The sequence below is a fragment of the Mchenga conophoros genome, linkage group LG1 (genome assembly GCF_057382185.1).
Source record: "Mchenga conophoros isolate Kocher_MC1m ecotype Shallow Benthic linkage group LG1, M_conophoros_male_GT1.1, whole genome shotgun sequence".
NCBI classification, from domain to species: Eukaryota; Metazoa; Chordata; class Actinopteri; order Cichliformes; family Cichlidae; genus Mchenga; species Mchenga conophoros.
The window spans coordinates 23,731,441-23,757,492 of NC_140526.1; the positions used below are offsets into that span (position 1 = coordinate 23,731,441).

The window sequence follows — 26,052 nt, forward strand, 5'->3', positions numbered from 1 at the left end:
ACCTTTAATTGCAGATCTGACAAATCTCCAATGTAAAATCTTTAAATATAATTTCATTTCATGCAGTGGTCTTCAAACAAACAACAAGAGTAAGAAAGAGTGGAATAAGAGTGGAAAGGAAAAAATAAAAGAAGGATCGACTGAATAACAAAAGCAGAAAAGCGCTACAGCCTTAGAGGAGGGAAACTGTTCTTATGAAAACATTTTAAATAAGCCAAATAAAGACAGAGAGCCAATATGTGCAGGCAAACTCTAAGAAAATGGGCTTCATGTGTCAAAGCATTCAGAGCCTACTACCCATGATGTGACAGGCAACATGGCATTCGGTGTAAATCAACAAAGAGCACAGAGTATGCAAACAGTTCAGATCTCACTTCATATCAGTCAGTTTCACCATATATGTACATGTAAATCCAATGTTTGACTTTTCAATGACGTGCTGTGCCTTTTCAGATTTATAACATGTACTGTGGGCACAACTACTGCAGAGCTTCGAGCGGAGGGAAGTCATAGCAACAAGAAGAATGATGCAGAGAATAGCAAGGCTCAACATGCAGGAGACAAATCCCATTAAGTACACGGGTGAATATTATTCAGGGAAAAGAGATTTACCTTCATAAGCTGACGATTTTGAAATGTTTGGACTTGAAATTGTTCTCTTTGTGCTGTAAAACTGGGTTCAGACTGACACCGAAACTCAACAGTTTGCACTGAGGTTAGACTTTCCTCAAGAAACAGGAGTGCAGAGGAGAGAGAAAATCCTCTAACCCTGTTGTGTGGATGCACTGCGTGGGCTGCCAGGGTCTTTTACTCAGGCATCCAATAATATTGGTTAATTGCTAGATTTCTCTAGCCTCTCTCAACTTGCATCACGAGTAGGCGTGGAAGAGTTTACAGCAGGGGTATATTGCTGCTGACAGAATACAGTGTTCTCATTCACTCTCTCTCTCTCTTAATTGTCATTCCCCGCTCACAGGCACATTTCTCTGGCAGATTCCCTTGAGAGAGGTTTCCCCAGAATCTACGTAAAAGGATTCCTTCCCACGCCATGGTCTTAGGAACATCTTATTTTCATCCACCCGCGCTTTGCTCATGCACACACACACACTCCCTCTCACCCTGGCATTGTGTCCTTGTGTCTCCCTGCTCTCTCTTATATTTTCATTTTCTCTCTCTCTCTCTTGTTTTTTTTGCCTCTCTCTCTCTCTCTCTCTCTCTCTCTCTCTCTCCATTTTTAACCCCCACACCCCCCACCAGTAACTTATAGATCCTCTGTGGGAGGTAGCATCTCCCTCACACAGCAGGCGTGGGCCCTTACTCTGACAAATTACATGCTGGGCCCACCAGCTTTGCGTGGGGGGAGAAAAGCTTTAAGTTAAGAAGGACGAATGGCTCTGATTGGACAGTGGAACTCAGGGGCTGTATCTTGGCAAGCAGTATTTGATCGGGCTCAGGGAAGAAGTGAGAAAGTACAGGGAGAGCTGCAACACCGTATATCAAACCCACAGTATCCTTTAAGAAATGACCACAAACCACACACACTGCTTAAAACTGTCAAGCTGTCAGCTATAACAACAAAAACTGATGGCCAAACATTAGCCATGATAAGGTATAAACATTTGTCTCAACAGTGTGTAGCTTGAAGCTTCAACTTTGGTCTAGTTGATCTTTCTCAATAAATCACTTACAAGTGTTCCTTGGCTAACTGCTGGGCCAGAGAAATTGCTGTGGGATCTCGATCTAAGGCCAGGACCGTGACTTCGGGAACTGTGCTCAGAATTGCTTTGGTATGACCACCACCTCCAAATGTCATGTCCAGCACCACCTACATGTGAGAAAGCACAAGAACAGTTCTCACAACATGACTCCATATACGTGAATCATCTTTTATCATCACAATGTTAGTTCATCATTTAAGTGTTTAACTCACGGTGGTGCACTGACATGTGTCATGCATAGGCACCCACATTTTCACACATTGTCACCTTCCATTTTAGTCTGTGACACCATCTAGATCTGTATGGTAAAAAGTTCTGATTGGGGGAACTCCCCAGCCTCTTTATCAAGTTTAAAGTCTATACCTCAAGAACTATGGTACCAACAACAATAGGTGAAAGAGTGTGTTTATCCACATAACTTTTGAAGCACTTACCTGATTTTTAAAAATGAGGTCCAGGTTTTATATCATCAAACACATTTTAATACTACACAAAGATTACCATGGTAAATACAAAATGCAGTTTTTTTACATGATGATTTTATTAATTAATGGGGAAAAAGGTTAACCCAACCCACCTGGCTCTGTGTGAAAAAAGTAATTGTCCCCAAAACCTAATAATGGGTTGTGCTAACCTCAGAGGCAAGAACTGCAATCAAGGAGTTGTTCATAATGTGCAATGAGTCATTGAGTTTGGCCCCATTATCCTTGCAGAATTGTTTGAATTCTGGGTAGGGGGAGGGTTTTCGATTAGGAATGGGCTGTTTAAATCATGTCAAAACATCACAACTTGATATAAGTCTGGACTTTGACAAGGCCACTCCAAAAGACTTTATTTTGTGTTATTTTTCCATTGAGAGATGACTTGGTGGTATGTTTCCCTTCATTGTTCAGTTGCATAACCCAAGTGTGCTTGAGTTCAGGAAACAAACTGATAGCTGGATATTCAGGATTTTCTGGTAGAAAGCAAAATTCATGGTTCCATTAATTACAATAAATCGTCCAGGTCCTGAAGCAGTAAAGCAGTCCCAGACCACACTACCATGTTTGACTGTTCAAGTTTTGCCTCATTGTTCCCAAGAGTATTTTCCCAAAAGTTTTGGCGATTAACATTTGGTCAGAAGTGGATTTCTACTTGAAATGGTCTCATGAATGCCATTTTTACCCAGTCTCTTTCTTATTGCAGTATTATGAACACTACCTTAACTGAGGCCTTCAGTTTTTGTTGTTCTGGGCTCTTTTATGACCTCCTGAGTCATTGATGCACTCTTGGAGTAATTTGGTTGGCTCCTGGGAAAGTTCACCAGTCAAGTTTTCTCCATTTGTGAATGACTTTGTAACTCTTTCCAGACTGATAGATGTCAGTGACTTTGGTCCTTTTTTAACATCTTTTACCCTTCACTTTGTCAGACAGGTTCTATTTAAGTGATTTCTTGATCCAACAGATCTGGCAGTAAGCAGGCATGGATGTGGCAAGAGAGATTGAACTCCATTTTACAAAAATGTGATTAGTCACAGTTAATTCATAACTACAGGGGTCAATTACGTTTCACATAGGACTAGTTTGGATAATCGTTTTACCTTAATAAATGAAATTATCATTTTAAAAGACTTAACAAAAAACAAGAAAACAGGAAGGGGGAAAATACCTTTTAACAGCACTGTATGAATGCATTATAGCTCAGACCAAGCCTTCAAAAGAATTCATTTGAATTTTTCACATTCAGTTCGGGGCAATCAAATTTAGCAATAAAGACGTTAAAAAGGAAGTGATTTCACGATCATTACAACACACTGAGGGGTGTTGTAATTAATAAAAAGTATTTTTATTTCATGGATTAACAACATTAAAGCTAAAATTTACATAAGCCGTAAGTTCAAGGTAAACATGCTCAGTATATACATATAAAGCTAACATTTATCCAAGGTATCCTGTACCTGGACTTGTTTCAAAGTAAGGTTTGGCGATATGTAAAAGTTTTCCAACCGACAATCGTCAGTCCAATAAATGACGATAAAGGCATGTGCAGGCGCACATGGGTGGAGCAATGTAATCATGCGTGGATTTGCGCATTTAGAATTTATACATTTTGTTTGGAGGGAATATTTTACCTTCTTTTCTTGTTTGTTTCAGTATTAATATAGCTACTTTTCGGATTCTTCATTTATTTATTTATTTAAGAAGGCAGTTGCTGTTTGTTTCCCTCCCCACCATTGTGTTGTTGTTTTTTTATTTAAATAAAATGTTGTTGTTTTTTAACATAGGCTACTGCCTTTCTTTCTTTCTGTTATGAATTTGAGTAAATGAATCGCTGCATTTGGGCGCACTCTGAGGAGGGTGCATTTGTTTGCAGATGGAAGAGGGTGCCATTAAAGAGCCCTATTATTTTTTCCATTGACTGCTTCTCTTAGCTTCAACCAACATTATTAGCAAACATACTCATGGGCAAATAAATAAATCGCTCTTCTAAAAACAATCGGTGAAAGGCTCAGCCTATCGTAGATAGTCGATATATTCGTCCAGTCGCCCAACCCTTATTTTAAAGCCACAATTATAAAGGCCTATAAGTACCAAAGTACCTCCTGATCATAATGAAATAAATGTAATTTCAAAATGTCTCAAACTAAAGGGCAAAAGCTGGCCAAAAACCGAGACAGACTGCCCAATATTTTACCATATCTTAACCTTAATGTCGGCAAATATCTCTCCAAACTATGTCTGAAAAATGTAGCTTATTGAACAGTTCGTCATGTATACATTACAAATAAACAATACAATATTTCCCCCCAAACCTTATTCTGCAACTTTCTTGGCTGTGACAGGGAACCCACACTCAGTGCACCAACAAGCCTGGGAGCGCAACCTAGCCATTCAGCAGGCAAAATTTTTCTTTAGCACAGTCTTTAGCCTGTGGCAATAACGCTGTGTAAACTGGGATTGATTGACAATTTCTGGTAAACTTAGTGGAGCTTTTATTAGAAGTTTAATCATTATGAACGTGGCGGTTAGCACTGTCACCTCACATTAAGAAACTCCTGGGTTTGAATCAAGGCTGGGACCTTTCTGTGTGAAGTCTAGGGGTGGGGGAAAAAATCGATACTATGTAGTATCGTGATATTTTGTTTGCTAATAATGTATCAATACAGGGACAGCAGAAATCGATATTTTGTTACAAAAGAGGTTTTTGTGCTCAGAGCATGTTGATCCTTTTTCTGAACAAGAATCCTGACATTCCTTCACTGTCCAAATGTGTTTAACTTTTTTTTGGCAGCAATAAACATGACAGTTTACTTATTTTAATTTAAGACATGTTTTATTTTAATTAAGTTTAAAACTTTTTTATTTAATGTAAAATTATATTTTGTTTTAATTTACTTTCAAGTTCTTCAGTTGCTGAATGGGCTGCATAGTTTTCATAAATTGCATAGTTCAGAATAGCTATAATTGTACCAGATGGTTGCATTCAGTTAAGTTGGGACTAAACTGTAATACAAACGTTCAGTTTGTCAACAATAAAACTGACTGAAATGAGAGAAAGACTGAGTGTGAGACTTTGATATTAGATAAAATGAATATTCATAAAGTTTACCTTTATGTACAGAATCTGAATATCGCAAAATATTTTAAAATATTGCAATAATATCGTATCGTGCGTTAAGTATTGTGATAATATCGTATCGTGGGATGTATGGTGATTCACACCTCTAGTGAAGTCTGCATGCTCTCACTCCGTCTGCGTGTGTTCACTTTGGGCTCTTGATGTGAATGTGAGCGTGGATGGTTGTCTGTCCTGTGCCAGACTGGTGACCAGTCCAGGGTGTACCCCGCCTCTCACACCATGGCAGCTGACCCAGAAATGGATGGATGGATGGATGCTAATCCAGAAATTCCAGATGAAGATCTGGACTGCATAATGCATACATTTTATATAAATATATAAATATAATATATATGTTAATAAATAAATATAAATGTTACTTAAGTCATATAAGGTGTCTGTTTCACTGAAACCAATAGCTATTCTTTTGCTTTTAGTCCCAAATTCACACAGAATTATCACCTGACTTTGTAGTTTCAATCGGTTTTACAGAGGGCTTTTAGTCCACAGCATCTTTAGTCCACTGTTTTGCTTTGACGGCTCAAAACTTCCCTGAACTTTAGTTCACTCCCCCTGCAGGAAATCAGAGTCATTTTAAACAGCAGGAGGCAGTTGTTTTCAGCAACAAAGCTCTAATAAACTGGATGTGACGATGTGCTAATGCAAATGTATTCATGTTAGCCTTAGAGCCTAAATTATACTGTAAGAACTTTTTTGAGAAGCTTTTTGATACCTGCAGTGACAGAAATGCCTGAAAACAAATATAAACACTTCACCAAATCCCGTAATTCAAGGTAACTGAACCAAAATTAATGGAAGTGCTGTTATTATGTTAATGCACATGACCTTAATCCTCACACAACAGACTCTTTCATCATATAACCGCCTTGATGAAGAGAACACTCCCAAGTCGCTCCCATAGGAATCTTTCTCATCTCTACCAACCTTCTTATCAATCCAATTCAAGAGATTACCTGATTAAATAAAGACCATATATGTACTGTTTATCAGTGGTGAAGCAAACTTGACATGCATGCATCATCATTTCAGAAGCTATAGACACATTCATTCCCCAGTTTCCAGTTAAAAGGGTTACTCACTGTTTTGTCTGTCCTAAAGAGATCTTTACCTCAGCCTTTTTTTTTACTTATAAACCTCTTTGCTTTCTTTTCCCTTGATATTGCAGTGTTCTGCTGATAGACAATAATTGTGTCATACACACGCACACGCACACTAGTGCTCAGCATGCATGTACAAGACACCATCAGACAGGCCCTAATGGATCGTGTCTCATCATCAATTTAGTTGTGAAGTCATGGCCTTAACAGTCAGCTCAATCGCTGTTAGTGTGCTCTTTGTTTCAAGTGCAGCAGGGAAGCACTATAGTAATAAGGCTGCAGGAATCCCTGTAAACCAGAAGAGTCAAACTCAGTTCACGGGCTGCACGCAGGCCGATTCGATCTCCACCACTCCTTTACAGTATGCGCTGTTTTAACAAAATTAGGTGCAGTTTCAACAATATGTGCTATAATGCATCAGCAGGACACAGTGGTTTAACCACCTTTCTTTGGTGTGGTATGAAAAACTTCTTTGTCAGTAGGAAGACTGTAAAAGTGAGGATGATTCAGACCTCTGACTCGGATTAAATTAACAGTTCAGACAACCAATCTCATAATGTCATCCATTCTTAACAACGTATACCCTCCTTTCTGCAATTTTCACACTTTTCAGAGCCAGCCTGGGGACCAGATTGGACCTTTTGGCAGGGCAGAGCTGCTGTGAAGTCAGCATACACTACCTGCAAACTGTTTCATCGACGAACAGTGTCTTTCAGTTCTTGATGTAAAGAAAGACCAAGTCAGAAAGATGAGAAAGTGAAAAAAACTATTGCCTTGATTTCATTGTGATGTTTCTCAGTTTTTTAGCACACAAGTTTCTGTTTGCTCCATAAACCAACTCTTATTCTATTTTACTTTTTTTAAAGCACTGTAAGAGAAGACAAACGAAGGGAAAATGTGTTTGAACGTTTGTTAAAAATATTAATCATCGACTTCAAAATAATCTCATATGTGGATGTCAGTGTTTTTTTTATTTTATTAATCAAGTATTGAGAGCGGGGCAGTCAGGAAATGTTTTACGCAGGATATATGTAACGCTTATCGACCATTCTGCGGGGTCTTTGCTGTTACCAGCTGTAACAACTGAATACCATATGCAAAAAAAAAAGAAAAGTTTTCCTATCCAGACATTTTTCCTTATATATTCTTGACTGAGCCTGCTACAAAAAAAGGAAAAAAAGAAATCACAGCATGTTCAATCAGTCTGAATGGTCTGACACTGTCTGAATAATTCGCTAGATTATCTTTTACTTTTCATCTTCTACATGTCTGCTCCGTGATTTATTATAATGTCAGCAAATGGTCGGGAACAGATGTAAAAGGACACAAAAAGGAAATGCCAGCTATTTCCCACAAAAACATTAAACATGTCGATCGATAGTGACGTTGAAGGTGGGGTGTGTGCGTGCATGTGTGAGGGAAGAAGTGATCAATGGCGGTTCCCTCTCCTTTCCAGCGCACAGCAGCAGATGGGGAGGGGGTGTGGGCTAGTGGGATGAGTCACACGCATAATGAACTTGCCTGTTGTGCTATTCAATACAAAAAAGGAAAACGAAAACAGAAACACAAACAGCAAAAGTAGGCTGGCTTTTATCAAACAGTCGACACAAGCAAACGGGAGACAAACTGGTCCTCTGCTGGAGGGTGAGGCACTTGTCACAACAATCTTTTGTCACATCTTGAGGGAGCTGTGGCCGAAAGAACAAAGGTAACGCTGATCTATTTCACCAGTTCAAATGAGAGACAGACAGCTGATGCTCAATATTCTTAGAGGCAGTTAGCTGGAAATGCAAATGCTGAGTATTAATTCTTGTTTGAATAACTACTGCACCAAGCACAGACACTCCATCTGTACAAGGTTCAGCGAAAGTTTCGCCTCCTTCACACACACGCACAAACACACGCATGCACAAACCAAATAAAGTAACCTAAAAATTGAGTGCATGTCCAAAGGGGAAAAAAAGGAAGCCTTATGTTTACAAGGTCATTTACAAGGTAAACTAAAAATCTGGTTCCTATGCTGGAGGATAACAAGCTTTTTCAAACGACCTGAATGCTGCTGCAAAAAAGAAAGAAGGGAAAAAAAACCTCCTCCCTCCCTTTAAAAAAGAAAAAGAAAAGCAAACCTGCTACTTCTGCCACCAGATGGACACAAGAACTTCTTGAAAAGATTTGGTGATAATAGGTTTGGCGTTTGAAATGATGATTAACACCAAACTTGGGAATGACTCATTCACAATATTTTATACCGAGGGGTTTTCAGCAAGGCTTTCACCTAGGCCATGCCTTTTGCAGAGAATGCGGCAGACTGGAATCAAACCAGAGCAAGACGCAGGTGATTCTCGGTAATGCAATGCAAAGAATGATCTTTAAAACAAAATTACTTACTCCAAGTCTGCGTTTTGTACTTCGTCTGGAGTGTGCAATATCTGCCTTTCCCAGCAGAGGGAACAGGAGAGTTAGGAGTGGCCGAGTGGTGCAGTCCAACAGTGAAGCAGCAAGGTGCTATAATGCAGGACACCTCAGCAGTCATCCCACAGCATTTTTAATGAGCACTTTTTTTCTCAAAGTAAAATGACAAATGCTTCATCAGTTCATATGTCAAATCAAAGAGAGATATTTTACATACATATCTAAAAAATAAAGCTTTTGCATCAAGCAAACAAAAAACAGCTCGTGCACCAGTATATGATATCCTGGCCATGTGGAAAAAATGGGCCTTATCTGGAGCTTTCTTATGGCTGAATTCATTAGGAAAAGACAAACAGGAACCTGAGAGAAGCCTGAGTACTCACCTAAATCCTACTTGTGACTCCCCAGCCCAGGTCAGTTACAGTGGGGGATCTAAAATGTCATTGAGGGGAGTTTTTTCAGATCTTGTTACACTAACACACAGACCATTTGGGAGACAGATACACAGGTACAGGATCGCTTTTCTTGTCGCGTCCGTTGCCATGGCAAGAGTGGAGGTAACCGGTTTGCATTTCTTTCTCTGTCACACAAAGTTCATGGCGAGACACAAGTGTGCCCAGTTTTAGCAGGTTTGCAGGATGAGAGCACAGAATGATTCGTGTGGAAACCCTGATATAATCAGTGGTAATAATGCGGGATTTGGTGGCTGTAGAGAATAGTCCGATAGCTACACATCTGGCCAATGTGAACTTGACTGGACATAAAATCTCACTGCTATGTTCCAACTGTATCTCACGCCCGAACCTCCGCAGCACGGCCTCAAACTGTCTGTTTCATTACTGCTTCCACACACGTTTTGACTTTAACTTCACCAGGTAGGAGGCAAATGTGTCCAACACAGATGGCCAGTGAAAGCAGACATGATATTATCTTGATGGTGATCACTCATGTCTGACACACATACATGACTCACCTACCTAAACTTAAAGTGGACTTAACATATGACAAGTGGACTGAGAGTGAGTAAAAAAAAATATATATATATATTTTTTAAAGTGTGGGTGAATGAGTGAGCGAGTGAGAATGAACAAGTGATAGGGAAGCACAAAACTGTTGACAAAACTCTTTGCCAGAAGTCTCCTGCCTCTGCGTATGTTGAACTAATCTCTCTTTTGTTAAAGGAATGCTGCAAAGTTACAACAAATACTTTAATTCCTCATCTATTCAGCACCGCTTGCCCTCTTTTGGCACAAGTTTAAATAAATGTGCTCGAGGAGGTATTTGAGCTAGTTAAGACAAGACACGTCTATGCACGCAAAAACAGCAGTAGTTCATCTGCCAACAATAACACCCGTCTCAAGTTTGTAGGTCATTTATAGCCTGAGAATGAGCAAATCATGTTAGAGGCACTTAGAAGACATCAAGAAGGCCGGACTTTTTCAGAAGTGCCTATGCAAGGTTAAGTATCCTTTTCAGAAACACAAATTAATGATGGGAATTTTGTAAAGAAAGGAGAAAAAAAAAGTGGCACAGCAGGGGACAAACTTTGTCAAAACTCAGGCAAGGAAATTAACTCATGACGCTATTCCAGTGGCATGAGGTTTCGGTTTTGCTCTTACTTTTAAAGGATTAAAAGCTAAAATATAAACTATTACAGTTCTGTTTGCTCCATTCCCTTGCTTACATCTAGCATCTAAAAATGTGAGAGAAATTGGATCCTTAATGGATGACCTTTATGCACAGCTGTTCAAACCTGGTCTGGTCTAATCTATTGGCCAAACCCTCGGTCTTCCTGTGGTCCACTTCTGCCCAAAGTTAAACGTCAAAATTAATAAACAGATTATCTCCATTAAATCTTGCTGATAGTCCTGAAACAATGAATTCTACTTATCTAAATGTCATCATTTGTAAATGTCTAGATAGTATACAAATAATAGAAAATGACTAACAAGGTGAAGCGCATGTAGAAGTACTAAAGTACTTCTCATTTACATTTAAGAGACATTTAAGAGACATATCTTATTGTGACCATTATGACTATTCTAAATTCCAAAATGACTACATGGTGTGTTTTTAAATACACTGATTTGCTATTTGATTAGATACACCTCTATCTAGGAGAATGGTCAGCCTGCTTTGAGCTGATAGAAAGGCAACGGTAAAGAACTACTTATTACAAACTAGGTATGCAGAAGAACATCTCTGAGTACACAAACATCAAACCCATGGCTACAACAGCAGAAGACCACATCAGGTCCTGCAAGCTAACAACAGAAAATCGATGCTACTGATTTGTCCTGGCTCATCAAAACTGGACAATAGAAGATTGGAAAAAACATTACCTGGTCTGATGAGTCAATTTCTGCAGCCAGATTAAGATGGTAGAATTTAGTGTAAACAACATGACAAGGAAGGTCATTAATATATCCACCTTTGTATCAGTGATTCAGGCTGGTGGTGTAATGGTGTGGGACATATTTTCATGGCACACTTTGGTCCTGTTAATACCGACTGAACATAAAAAATACATCACAGTCCAACTGAGTATTGCTGCTGACTATGTCCATTCCATTAGGACCATAGTGTCTGATTGCTGCTTCTAGCAGGATAGCGCAAAGCTCAAATCATCTCAAGCTGGTTTCCTGTACTCAAATGGCCTCCACAGACATTAGATCTAAGTCCAACAGAGCACCTGTGGGATGTGGTTGAGCAGGAGATTTGCATCAAATCTGTAGCAACTGTGTGATGCTGTCATGTCAATGTGAAGTAAAGTCTCTGAGCAAAGTTTCCCTGTTCAATCTATGCACAAAGAATTAAGGCAGTTCTACAAGAAAAAGAGGGCGCAACCCAGTACTAGTACAGTGTACTTATTGAAGTGGTTGGTGAGCATATTATCTGAATATACTCAATCAATATTATTATTATTGACTCAAATTATAAAACAAACCCATAAATGGGAAAAAAAAGCACTAATAACAAGAATGTTTATTACATTTTCATAACTGTCACCATTCTACTTTTGTTTCCTCAGCACCAATCTGGATCCAATCAATAACAAAATACCGCTGAAAAGATTTGTGCAGAAGTTGCAACATCAACTCAAAGATATTCCCCTGGGACAAATGTTACTGGGAAAAAGAAGAGATGAAGAGTCACACAGTATCAGAGATTAGCATTACCCTGCACTGCACAGACACAGTGCATGTGCTGTAGCATTCAGTGTCAGCCATGTATACTCAAAGTGAAGATAACTGAGTCAAAACCCACTATCAGAGTCTGAAAAAATAGCTTCACATGATAAATGTTGGACTTTTGTCAAATTCTTTCTTTCTTGGGAAAGTTGCCAACTAAGACATTAATAAAACAACATTCTTGGGTTGTTTTTTAAGCCAATTTTTTTTATTTTTTTTTATAGACATCCCTTTTTTGGAATAGCTGCTACAGGGCATGGCTATTGGTCTACAAATGTGTGTAGTTGTTAGTGCTGCACAAGGCAGAGGACATACTGGAAAACTATCTAAACAATTTCAGGAAGCTGGCTAGTCTGTTTGTCATAGTGTCTCCCCTCACCATATATAGCAAATTTTAGGCACAATCTGTCCCTGGATGGTTAAGTGGCTTTATGTTCTTCCTTATGTCACCTTGCTGTAAGGCTGGAAAACTGCCATTAATGTTCATAAAGCCATGACCACACAGCAGCTTATTTACGGAATCTGTAGAGAAAAATGAAATCCATGATACATTGACTCTGGAAAGTATTCACAGCGCTTCACTTATTCCACACTTTGTCATGTTACATTCTTATTCTAAAATGGATTCAATTCATTTTTCACCTCAAGATTATACACCCAATACCACACAGTGGCAAAGTTAATAAGGTTTGCTTGAGATTCTTGCAAATTTATTAAAAATTTAAAAATTAAAAATATAACCTGTACATAAGTGTTTGTACATACATACAGTCTTTGCTCAGTACTGTGTTTGGCTGCAATTACAGCCTCAAGTATTTTTTAAGTATGATGCTACAAGCTTGGCACACCTATTTTTGGGCAGTTTCTCCCATTCTTTTTTGCAGAACCTCTAAAGCTCCATCACATTGGATGGGGAGTGTCAAGCCATTTTCAGATCTCTAGAGATGTTCAATCGGGTTCAAGTCTGGGATCCGGCTGAGCCACTCAAGGATATTCATAGAGTGGTCCCTTTGTTATCTTGCCTGTGTGCTGTTGGAAGATGAACCTTTGCCTCAGTCAGAGGTCCAGAGAACTCTGGAGGAGGTTATCGTGGAGGATGTCTCTTTATGTTGCTGCATCTTTTCTTCAATCCTGACTCCCAGTTTCTGTTGCCAAAAAACCCACAGCACGATGCTGTCACCACCATGCTACACAGGTGATGAGTGGTGCCTGGTTTCCTCAAGACATGACACTTGACATTCAGGCCAAAGAGTTCTGTGTTTCATCAGACCAGAGAGTTTTGGTAACCAAGCCGTCATGTGCTGTTTTCTCATTTTAATGCGTTTGTCTCCTTTCGCTTCTAAAGTACTTCGAATAGCTTGCCTTGCCTTTTACTGAGCACTGGCATCTATCTGGCCACTCTACCATACAGGCCTGATTGCTGGAGTAGTACAGTATTGTTGTTCTTTTGGAAGGTTCTCCTCTCTGCAATGACCAACACCGGAGCTCTGTCAGACTCCCTGACTAAGACCCTTCTATCACAATGGCTCAGATTGGCCAGGCAACCACATCTAGGACGATAACCGGTGGATCCAAACTTTCCAAACTCCCATCTACAAAAGTATGTCTCTACTCTTCTCCATATCCGTACCTCGATACAATCCTGTCATGCACCTGAGCACAATTCTTATGGCAAAGGCCGTGAATTTAATTAACTTTGCAACATGACAAAATGTGGAACAACTGAAGCACTGTGAATACTTTCCAAATGCACTATATTTATCAATATAAAATATTTTGATAAACACAGAATACAATATATTTATTAAGTTTAACATTATTCTTGCAGTTTTTACACTCACATCTTTGAGTTGGACACATAGAGCAACACACTGCACACTGTAATATACAATAAAATGCAGTCAAATACAAAGACGAAGCTGATGTAAACAATAGACCAGTTGCCTCCTAATAGTAATGTATGCTTACTTAAAATGGGATAATCATTCCGAGGAGGAGAGTGAAGCTGGTGGGCTGATAAAGTCAAGAAGAATAACACTGATCTGTACTTCTAGAAAAGTGCCCTCGCAAAAAATCTCTAGACCAATAATACTCTCAAATTTCAAAGTTTACAAACCAACAGAAGCAGCAGTTCTTTAGACATGTAAAGAGAAAAATCACACAATAATCTCAAATTTTCCATCAACTACAGCACAACTGCCAGGAACAGAAAATTCCCATCCAATATAAGACTTCAAAAAATTGAAAGTCTATATGTAATAAAAATTAAATAAAAGTGAATATTTCATTTAATTAACAATTTAATTAGTTCATGGCAGCAGTGTACTCAAAAATTATGGGTGTCCCTGCAGCTTTCCTTCACCAAATAAACCATCTCTACATTTACTGTAACAGATCAATCATCATTAAAGTCAAAGCTAAACACACCAAATGATTATGTGGCTAATTTGCCAGTCAAAAAACAAGTTTGCAGGACAAAATTGAAAAGGAGATAAAATTGTCACAAATCAAATTAGAATTGACAAACTGTCAGAACCTTCTTGGAAAAAAACAGAAAGGGGCAACTCCTGGAAACATCCTGCAAACATCCTGCAAATGTATAACAAAAAAAAAAAAATCAAAAACAAAACAAAAGAATAATTTGTTAGATTTTATAAGACACAAGCAAAACCATGTTTTTTTTTTTGGAAGAAACCACTACATAACGTATGTCTCAGTCACAAAGCCCTAGACCCCCAGCAAATGTGTGCTTCCCAGCCAGTTGGTGAGTGGTTGACATAAGTTACTTGATGTCACCAGGGGAAACAGGTCACAAAGAGGATACCTTCACTGAAAACCTTGCGATGTTTCTGTGGTCACCAGTTATTGGCAAGGAAGACGCTGACTTTCGGCAAATACTTGGCATTTACTCTCCAAGCTGTAGTGAAACTTGAAAAAGTGCAACAGAAACTAACAACACAAATATTTCTGCCTTTGGAAAGGCAGAAATGGAAAGCATTCACCTTCAAAGTAAAATTTGCACTTTCTGAAAAGTGTTGGTAGCAGTGGTAAGGCACACCTTCTGGTTTGTATCACACTCAAGTTTCAGTACCACTTGGCAAGCAGTTGGCAAGTGTTTGCAGACAAGTTCATGTCTTCTATAATGACTCTAATGACTGTGGAAACCTGATAGCGAACAAAGCCATTACAAGGTTTTTGGTGCATTTATCTCTTTGTCACCAAGTTCATTCTAGTGACCACCTCTAGCAACCACTCGCCAGCAGTTCATGGAATACAAACCTTCCTCTAGTGCCTGGTAGTTACCAGGAGGGGTCACTGACTGGTCTCTAGATGTTCACTGTGACATCAAGCTACCATCAACAACCACTCACAACCGGTCAGAGAATGCACACTTTTCCCTGGCAACTGGTGGTTGTCAGATGGTCAACGACAGGTCTGTGTCACTTAAGTATTTGAGAAATTTATTGTCATATTACTGAATAACATTAACTTAATAACATTTATTTTTTAATTCATATGACTTTTAATTTTTTTCCCGTTACGATTCCAATAATGGGACCAGGGTTCATATGATTTTATGTGTCTTGAGTTCCATGATGATAATAAAATAATATTCTGATCAGTTGTGGTAAAGGTTCAGGAGTATTAATTGATCTTTGTGCTTCCTAACCATGTGGATATAATTTTTTTTAAATTTTATTTTACATTGTCTTCATAACTTTGTCATGATCGCTGTCCAAGGTGCTGATCCTGGGACCACCAGGAACGTCCCCTAGTTCAGGTAAACTAAACAGGTGGCAAAAATTGCTGTCAAGAAAGCATAATTTAGTACATTTATAGAAGGCAGGGCTCCGAGAGGCTGAGGATGTATTTGGAAACAGTGTGCAGAATCCTAATTACCCGATGGTGTTATCACCCAAAACTGCACTGCAGCAGGCCATGAGCGCAGAGCTGGGATTAAGCGCGACTATTTAGGGTCACAGTCACTTTGACATCACGTTGCTTCTTTTTTGGATCTCATCTTTTGGGATTAATGGTTTTAACTAGAGTAGTTTTAAAGCTTCGTGTACAGCTGCCGATTTATGGAGGTTCTTGTAGTACTCTACCCACCTCGTCAAACACCATAACATTCCCAAAACCTGTCACAATCTCTTAATCTTCCCACTTTATTTGGTCTTCTTTCCCCCTCACTATTACTTTCACATAATTCATGCAGAGTCTGCCTTTGTTCTGTATGTAAATTTCTTAAAATGTTCAATAAAAACTTGACTGCAAAGAGGAAAACCCCCAGTCCCTGTCCTCCTCTACATAAAGCTCATAAAGCCCATGTCAAGCATCCGCTCACTTCAAGGAGTCCCGAGACTGGCTCTTACACTACAGTTGTGCTGGGTAGCTCTCTGGAGAAATGGGGATAGCAGACACTTGTATCTTCTCTCAAACTATGAGACAATAACTCAATATTTACTGTACGTGGGCAACCCGGTGCAGCGATTAGTCTCTCTGTTGGGTTATATGCTGCTTATGTTTTGAAGAAGTAATCTGAAAGCAATTAAATTTTAAAAATGGCAAATTAATATAGCTTTTTTCCCAGTGTTTTTCAAATCAAAACATAGTTTTATATAAACATGTCTATGTTTATGAAGTAGCAATTTAAACTTTCATCCTGAAGCACAAGGAAATTTATTTATGGATTTTTGAGTCAAATTTTGTTGGCACAACATAAACAACATGTCCAGGATTCACAGGACTATTACGTGTATTTCAGAACAATCATATTATCATGCTACAATCTGTGTAATAAAATGATGTGAGCTGCATTGTTTCTTACCTCAAATGTTCTAGACCTTGCAAATAAAGTACATAAGGCATTGTGAGGATTTGATTTGGAGGCAGTGAGTGACAGCTGTGAAAAAAATGATTGGACACTGAAAAAAGTGGAAAGGGAGGGACCTCTACTGCGTGCATGAGTCATCACTCTCCACCCCCCACCTCACCCCCAGCCAAACTGTCTGTTTTTTGTTTTTTTTTTTCCCTGCAGGTTGGAGATTTACTGAGCAACATTTTCTCAGCTGGTAAGATTCATTTTTACATTAAATTTATGGCAGGTCTTATGCAAATTAGTGAGAACAACATTGTGGGTCAAAACTGAACATAACAAGCTCAAGCTAGTGTTTAAAAAATTACTTCAGTAAAACAGTGCAAAATCATACATAAGGAGATGTGTTTCTATTAGTTAAGTTAACAGAAACTGTTAATTCTCTAGCCAACTACTTATTCTTCTACACACTTAGCAGAGAGGCTCCATACAAAACAGGCTTACAGTCTACACAGACTATGGCCTTACTTCGGTGCCATGTAGCTATGGGAGAGAGTGTTCATAATAATTAAATTAAAGCTTCTCACAGTCTGGCAGGTCAGTTTTGGGTTGAAAAAAAGAGGGGCAAGAGGGTTGTAATGTGTAAAACACATTGTCACAACTCAGCTGTTATCTAAATATCCAAGAGGGCTATATCTCTATATAATTACACAGTTTTATCAACAAATTTTGTTGCTATTCATTTATTTTATGAGTGTGCAAAACTCTTGAGCCACCTCTCACTTCTTTATATTTCGCTAGGAAAATATAATGTTTGTTTGAAAGTTTGAGATCTTTGGATGTCGGCTGCCTTTTGTTCAATTCTCTCTCAATTTGATCCCAAAAAGCTTCAGTAATGAGGTCCAGGCTCTGGGGAGGCTTTAGGAATGACTTACAGCTACTCTTTTACTTTTACAGATGGATCACTTGAAGGTCCAGCTAGGTCTTTTCCAGATTTTTTCCTGCTTCTTAAGATCATGAGTTTCAGATACTCTTCATCTGCTGTAGGTAGTTTTTTAGGTCTACCACTTCTTTGTTTGTCCTCTACTTGTCCACTTTTTTCATTTTTTAAAGGACACACTGCACAACACGCTGAGATATGGCAGGTTTTCAGCTAATAGCTCTTTGGGAATCATCATGTAGGTGTAAAAATACTACATTTTAAGCCTTTCAAACTGATGTATTTGGCATTTTTCCTTGATTCAAATAAGGAAATGGGAACAAATTGGGTTTTTTCCATTTGGTTTTGTTGTTCTTTGTTTTGTTTTTTGAGACAGGTCACCAGCAAGAAAGTGCCTAAAGACACAAATTAAAACTGTTTTGCTAAGTTGTCTGTTATGCGTAGACACAACATTGATTCATCACTTGAGTTAGGCACGTTTTCTATGCTTGAATGATTCACAGGTTAGTGTTAAGTGGCTTAACAAAAAACAACAACAACAACAACAACAACAACAACAAAAACACTCCTCTGAAAATGATAAAACAGAAAGAGTGAAAAGGTAGCCAACGAAAAACTCTGAAAGACCTTCAGAAATCCTGGAGATAAGTTATACCCATATCTATCTGCTGATGACGAACATTTCCCTGTGCTCATAAAAATCAGAATTTAGCATGTGTATTCACTAGGGATGCAACGATACTCATATCGATATTGAACCGTTCGATACAGTGCTTTCGGTTCAGTACGCATATGTATCGAACAATACAAAATTTGTAATTTATTTTATCAACTTTCCTTCTGACGATGCTGTCTGTGTTGAGCGCTCAGTGGATCTCCGCTCGACAGTGCAGCCTAGGCGGAGTAGTCAAACGCAGATTCACTGAGCGCAGGGCAAGCTAGCGAGACAGAAGTTAAGCTCTCCTTGCAACATGGCAAATTGAACCTCCCCCACCCTCAATCAGATGTGGCGTTTGGAATTATTTTGGTTTTCATGTGACGTATGACCCTGAAGGTAAGCGCGTCATGGACTAAAGTAAAACAGTATGTTGGATGTGCCACGCAATGCTCAATTACATTGGTGGGAACTAGTGTGTTAGTGCAGTTAGCTCGTTAACGTGTTGGCCGTCCAGCCCCACGCACGGGGTGATCCGCGATAGCTTGTTAACGGCGATTTGCCGTGTTGTGGCGTTAACGTCATTTCAACGAGATTAACGCTGACAGCACTAGTGGGAACAAAACGAATATGACTGCACATTTACACCGACATCATCCTAGTGCAAAGACAAGTGGAAGCAGACAAAAACAACAAGCACGCATGCTACAAACTTTACCCGAGTCATTTAGACAGCCGTTAGCACATGAGTCTCCTTATGGGGACCTGATATGTTTAATATGCTGCTGAGAATAAAGCCCAGAAGAAGCGTATAGTATAGCTTTTATTTTGGAAAGAGACATTTCTCTGTAATAAACTCTCTTTTCCAAAGATGAGTGATTCCTCAATCATATATATATATATATTTTTTATTACTTTGTTGTTTCAGCAACATTAAATTTAAAAACTGTACTTTTGAGTAAAAATATATATTTATAATTTTAATAAATGACAAATTAAAAAGGCATGAACATTTTTTTTGTATCGAAAAAATATCGAACCGTGACACCAAAGTATCGAACCGAACCGAACCGTGAATTTTGTGTATTGTTGCACCCCTAGTATTTACACATAGGTGTCATCACAACAGATTGAAAATTGAGCCTTGATCCAATACACAGCTTAAACAAAATGTGATTCAAAAACACAAATGCATTGAGAATTCACTCTCAGTGATGCAGGAGACATTTAGGCTACGTCCACATGTACCCGGGTATTTTTGAAAACGCAGATTTTTCTATGCGTTTGCACCTTTCGTCCACACGTAAACGGCGTTTTTGGTCACTGAAAACTGAGATTTTTAAAAACTCCGTCCAGGGTGGATATTTTTGAAAACGGCGTTTTTGCATTTACGTGTGGACGAGAAAAACGGAGAAAACGCAGCGTCAAAGGTGTGCGCATTTTTTGACGTCACACTGCGCCACATTATTGTTTCGGTGAAATGAATTTCTACAATACTGTTACTGTTAATTGTACTCTCTGCAGTGTTTAAATGCTTACATATACACACACAGTTACTGTCCCTCCACACATACGACTCAGTTCTGCTTCTATGCCCCATCCTTGTTTACTATTTCCCACCGAGACTTCTAGACTTCTGATTGGCCAACATTTCTACACGGTTAGGAATATATCGCCACCTGCTGCTTTGGCATGTTACTAGCATCGTTTTCCTTCATTTCTGCGTTTACGTGTGGACGGGATTATTTTTTAAAACGAAAACGGAAAATCTCCGTTTTCAAAATCAGGATCGCCAAATAGTAACTGTAATGGTTTTGTGCACAAAATGGAATAAATAAACCTAATCATGGTATTCATATAGAGATGGGTGAGGGCTACATCCATTTTGTGAACATTGCAATCAGACCAATCCTCTTGCAATAGCAGTTCTTGTGAATTGAGAACAGACATCCTATCATTGCATGAGCTTATAGATCCTTACCTGCATATACTAAAAATATGTAAACCAATTTCATAAAAATCAGACCAGTTTGGACTTCTCCAGTACTAAGAATCTGTGAATGAGATATACCAGCTATACCAAGTCTATATGTAAGATACTGCCATTGTGCTGCACTTTAGACAAGAAATCACAAAGCAGAGTATTGTGTACCTTTAGTATCAGCAGCAAATCTGTTATTGATACTGGAGTAAGCAAAAAATTATCGGCTATTATTAACTAAAAAGCCATGGCAATAGACAGTGCCAATGTTATGGCTAAATTTAGGTACCTACAACATCTATAAATAGGTTGTGGAAAGATAACCATGACAAGTAATATAAATCATCACTGAGTGTGGGCTGAAGAGGAGGGGCAAACCCTGGTCTAAAGTATCGACAGAAACACGCCTCCCTTTGAGTGTGCTCGCCTTGTGTGTCAGTCTATCTGTACATGTGTCACTGAGACTAAACACTGGCAGTCTGAGCTGAAAAAAAAGATGTCTTCTTTTTCTTGTCAGAATCAACTCAACTGAAAATGGAAACAGTTTTCAATCCTACTCTGACAAGCTTCTTTAGAGGTCATTCTCCTAGATTCTGGGGAATGTTGCCCATAAACACTGATTGTTAAGCAGTAAAATGTCTTCTAAGATATACAAACACACATGCACAAACATTCCGGTCAGAGGGCCCGGTGGCGCCTGTATCCGGCAGCCTCGCCTCTGTCAGTGCGCCCCAGGGCAGCTGTGGCTACAATGTAGCTTGCCATCGCCAGTGTGTGAATGTGTGTGCGAATGGGTGAATGACTGAATGTAGTGTAAAGCGCTTTGGGGTCCTATGGACTAGAAAAGCGCTATACAAATGCAGGCCATTTACCATTTACCATTCCAAACATCTTTTTCTGATTAAATTTTAATAATAGCAACGAAGCTATCTGCTAAAGCTGATATATTTACAGTATATGTGATAGGCCAGTATTGGCCCTTAATATTTGTAGACTATATATCAGTCTGATTTAAAATACAAAGAACAGACTGCTAACTTCTGCTGGATGGTAAATACAAAAAACCCTATAAAAAACAGAAACTGTAAATCTGTGTTTTGAAAGGAAATGCGAAATAAGGTCAAATCTGATGCCCTGGATCTATTCAAAATGATTATGTGCTTCATTGGTGCCTGCTCTGAAAGATTTTTCTTAAGTGTGACACCACCGTCAATGCAGTGTGCTAAGGAAACAATGCAAACTGCATAAAGCCCAAGAGTAAACACGAGTGGAACTGAAAAGAGGGGGTGAAATCATCTTAACTATATTCACAAAATGTAAAGAAGCATCAGGAAAGATGGCTATCTCTCCTGAAGGTGAATTTCCTAGCACTAAAGGAAGACAAAAGAAGAACAGGGCCAAGTCCATTAGGGAGTGCAAGGAAGAATTGAGCTAAATGAAGGCTACATGGTGGCAGGCTTGGTAATAGGGAAAAGACATCTAGAGGCGTTTATGAAGATGCTTACTGTAGTTTCAAGACTGGGTTGACAATGTATGAAATAAAAGGAACTAGGTAATAGGGTGGAGGAGGGCAGTGGAGGTAGCTTGATGGAAAGCTTTAGAAGGAAGCTTCATAGTGCAACACACAGATTTTTGATAAAGTTGCCCTGGGCTGTTCCACGACTGCTACTATAATCTGTCCACCAATGTTTGGTACCTTCCGTGCTTATTAAAAAGTGACAACACATTTCAATGCATTACCCTGAAAAAGTGACAACACATTTCAATGCATTACCCTGAAAAAGTGACAACACATGTGACTGGACAATCTGTATTAATTCATTATCAATTCACCATTATTCTGTTTGGGATGGTGCATTAAGCCTAAACGAATAAGTAGCAACAACACGCTCAACAACATGCCGGCTCATTCCGACCTTAGTCTTGTGAACTGGATGAATATGCTCAATAACATGTTGCTGTATTGATCTCATCTCCATTTCTGGTTGTTCTGTGGCGATTTTTAGTGACTGTTTTACAGATTCATCCAAATCAGATATCTGAAACCACTCTATCATGGTAATAACACTTCACGCCTGACAAATTTTAATTATTTTGCTGTCTATACGGTCAAACTGTCTAAGCATATGGATATAAATGGCCAAAGTTCTGGGTGAGCTTTTGCCCTTCTGCCCCATGGGAGGTTACTGTCCTCCCTGAGCTTGCCTTATAATGCATGCATTACAGTTTGACAGGTGTACTGCTGCAGTCAAACTCCCCACCTTTCCGCAGAGCGTGATGTGCCCAGTGGGTGACACCAAAAGCTAGAAGCAGACTGGGGTTCCTGTCCCCACCTCATTGGGTTAGTGAAGAAATAACAAGGTAAAAAGAAAAGAAAGAGAAGGTAGAACAGTGGCGCAGTGGTTAGCACAGTAAGAAAGTCCTGAGTTCAAATCCACTGGCTGACTGGGGCGTGTATGGAGTTTCTTCTCCCAAAGTTAGTCCAGGGTGTATCCCACCTTTGGTTCTGTGACAGCTGGGATACGATCCAGCACCCCCGCAACCCTGAACTGGACAAGCAGTTAAGAAAATGGATGGATGCTTTAAATCTGAGGCATGTAAGTCTTTTGGGGGGTAGTGGTCAGCATCACAAACCATAAGCTGCCCAGAGGGTACGTGTATGCTGCTGCTGATATAGGGTAGAGATGTCACGATACCACTTTTTTATGTCCGATACCAATATCATAAATTTGGATATCTGCCGATACCGATATTAATCCGATATAGTGTGTTTTTTTAATCAATAAAACTAACTAAGTTCACACTCAAGTTTAAAAAAAAATCAAAAAACACTAAAGCTATTCTGTTATACCTGTATGCAAAAAATACACTGCACCCAAAATATTTCATAGTTCAGCAAAACTGATCAATCTAATAAACTTAAACCTACTCCATCCTCCCTATTCTGGTATTTTAAAGAGTAAGCACCCTAACTAATAGGGTTCTAAAACTCCCAGCAAAAAAAATTAATTAAAAAAAATAGGGAACCACCCCCCACCTCATGATGCTTAATTGACGTAATCAACTTTAATTTGATGCAGTGTGAAAAAAATGCACAGAAATCAATTTATTTTGAATAATAATTAAATAGATTCAACATCTTTCTTGTCTGCAATTCAACAGAATTGCAGACTGCACAGATGGTATCTTCCCAAAGGAAAAAGTGCAATAGCTTACTAGGGTATATTAGACTTAACAGTTACTATATACAGTAATGGACTAATATACATGTTACATCAGATTAAAACTTTGGGTGTAAGATTCGGATAATTATTTATTAAAAGCTCGACATTTTAAATGAGAATAAGAAAGAAAAGTATGTCTTTGTGCCCCCTTTTCCCTGTTCATGCCCTATCGGCCCCCCTGGCTAAACTTTGCTAGATCCACCCCTGCACAGTTACCAGCATCAGCTGCGTAGAAAAGGATCCTGGTGTAGAAAGTAATATTAAATAAATTCTAACAACAGATTATCAAGGTTAAACTTGCTGCTGTTGTTCAGCCGCTGGTTTCCTCTTTCCGGCGCAAATAGGGCAATAAACAAACAAGAGAGATGGACTCGCGACAGAAAAGTCGATCAGCTGATCATTAAGCAGTTTCACGATTGAAGTAGCAGCAGGAGAGGGAGGGAGAGAGAAGAGGCAGTCACTCCATATATCGGTTGTTAAGCTTAACGCGGGAATGCTTTACAAACATTCAGAGATGAACTTACACACTTGCTTTACTTCTCTCTGGGATAACTTCATCGGAGCTGAAATGCCGGTTTGCTAGCGAGGCTACAAATACACACAGCCGCTCTATCACGTGACGCATACTGCTGCGACGTGCTACGGTTATGAGCAGAGTTACGCCATGTCGCAAGTTTTGTGAGGTGCTTTTTTGATATTTAATGGATCGGATTACATTTTTTATTTCTCTCCGATATCCGATCCAGTAATTTACGTCAGTATCGGACCGATACCGATACGTAATATCGGATCGGTCCATCTCTAATATAGGGATGCTGCGATTCACTACAACTGGGTGTGGTGCCAGTGTAAATACATTTCCTTCGGGTACACATCAGCAAAAGGTGAGGGGAAAGCATAACTGGCCTCTAAAGCATTAAATTTAGAAGTTGCCCAATGTCAAGAGGACAGGGCGAGACTTGTGGGACTTGATGTTCGAACTGATGCAGTAGTCCTCAGAAATGCCTTCCTACAAATATTTGAAATGTGCTCGCTGTTGTGTTCATTAAGTAGGTATTTTTAAAACTGTGGAGGTAGATGTGGCGGGGAAGTTGTGTGAGCATAAGTGGGAAACCTCTGCTACTGGTTTAGGTCTGTAGTGTCATGTAGTGTCGAGCGGACATGGTCTTCCCTGCCAAATTAGTCAGGGAACAGGGTTTGCGAGGAGTAGGAGCACTCCAGCTGAGAACAACAGCACTTCATCTGGATGCTGTGGGAATATAGATAATGTTAGTTACACAGATAAGGTCACTGCAACTGACTTTTATCAGAAAAGGCACAACAGTAGTTTAATAAAGCTCATTTAAATGCAGGAACACATGCAGAGGAAGATCAGTAAAGGAGTACACAAAGAAAGCTGATTTAAATCATCCTCAGTTTGAATAGGCCACATGACCTAGGCTAATAATACTAACAGAGGGGATTCTACAACTACTGTCTTAACTAGCAGCTTTCAGGTGAAGAGTAGAATTACCCCATTTAGGGTTCAAAATAGTTTGTCCAAATTACAGGAATTATGTCTGCACATTTTGAAGCCCTTACAAAATAAAAACGACGGGAACAACTTCATTTAAGACAGATTCAAAAAAAAAAAATCACAGTCAACAAAGAAAAGATAAATGAGCTAACCAAAGGCAAGCTATAATAATAGATTATAGATTCATGCTGAACATATTTAAAAGAAAGACCATTCAGATAATGTACTTGGACCTCACACAAACACCATATGAAGATGTGTTGCAGGAATGAGTCATCTCAATCCAGCTGTCCACAGGGCATGTATCTGATTTGCATACCCACACTCACACACCAGGAACAAATGTAAATATTGCAATAAAACCTGCTATAATAGCTTCAATTCGACATGAAGGAGAGTTTCCAGTGTATTTTTGCCAAGTTTAACAACATTTGATTCGTGTGAGTTATACAGTGTCAATAATTGTTATTAAAACTATATGCAAATACAACTCAGGAATTGATGTTGTAGCAGAGCACTCCCCTCCGATTTATGCTGCTGTTCTGCGATGTTACATGTGCGTGAGTTGTTGGAAGATTTCTCTCACACACCTTCTGCCTCTCCCCTTTCCCTTCACCCACTTGTATCCACACATACATGCACACGCGCAGTTTAAATTGTCTTACCGTGGTAAAGCCAGTCAAATAATAATAAGGTCCAACAACTAGGAAAATTTTCACTTCGAAGGGAGTGTTCAGATTCAGGAGCATAGTGTGCCAAAAACTGTAAGATAGTTTTGTAAGCGATGCAGCAAAACTGGAAAAAAAAGAGCACTTAGATTTTGGAAGTTGGGAGGGGGAAGGTTTCATTAGTTAAGCTGTAACAGCGAGGCACACTAAAGAGT

General features: G+C 39.2%; 1 protein-coding gene across 5 annotated transcripts in view; it reads right to left on the reverse strand.

Moving 5' to 3' along the window:
* Positions 1-26,052, reverse strand: part of mettl15 (methyltransferase 15, mitochondrial 12S rRNA N4-cytidine) — a 62,899-nt gene that overhangs the window by 25,893 nt on the left and 10,954 nt on the right. For all 5 annotated transcript variants that reach the window (XM_085270798.1, XM_085270825.1, XM_085270789.1 and 2 more), the window contains one exon: positions 1,689-1,825. In XM_085270798.1, the coding sequence (XP_085126924.1) occupies positions 1,689-1,825 (137 nt within the window). The remainder of the gene's footprint in view (positions 1-1,688; positions 1,826-26,052) is intronic.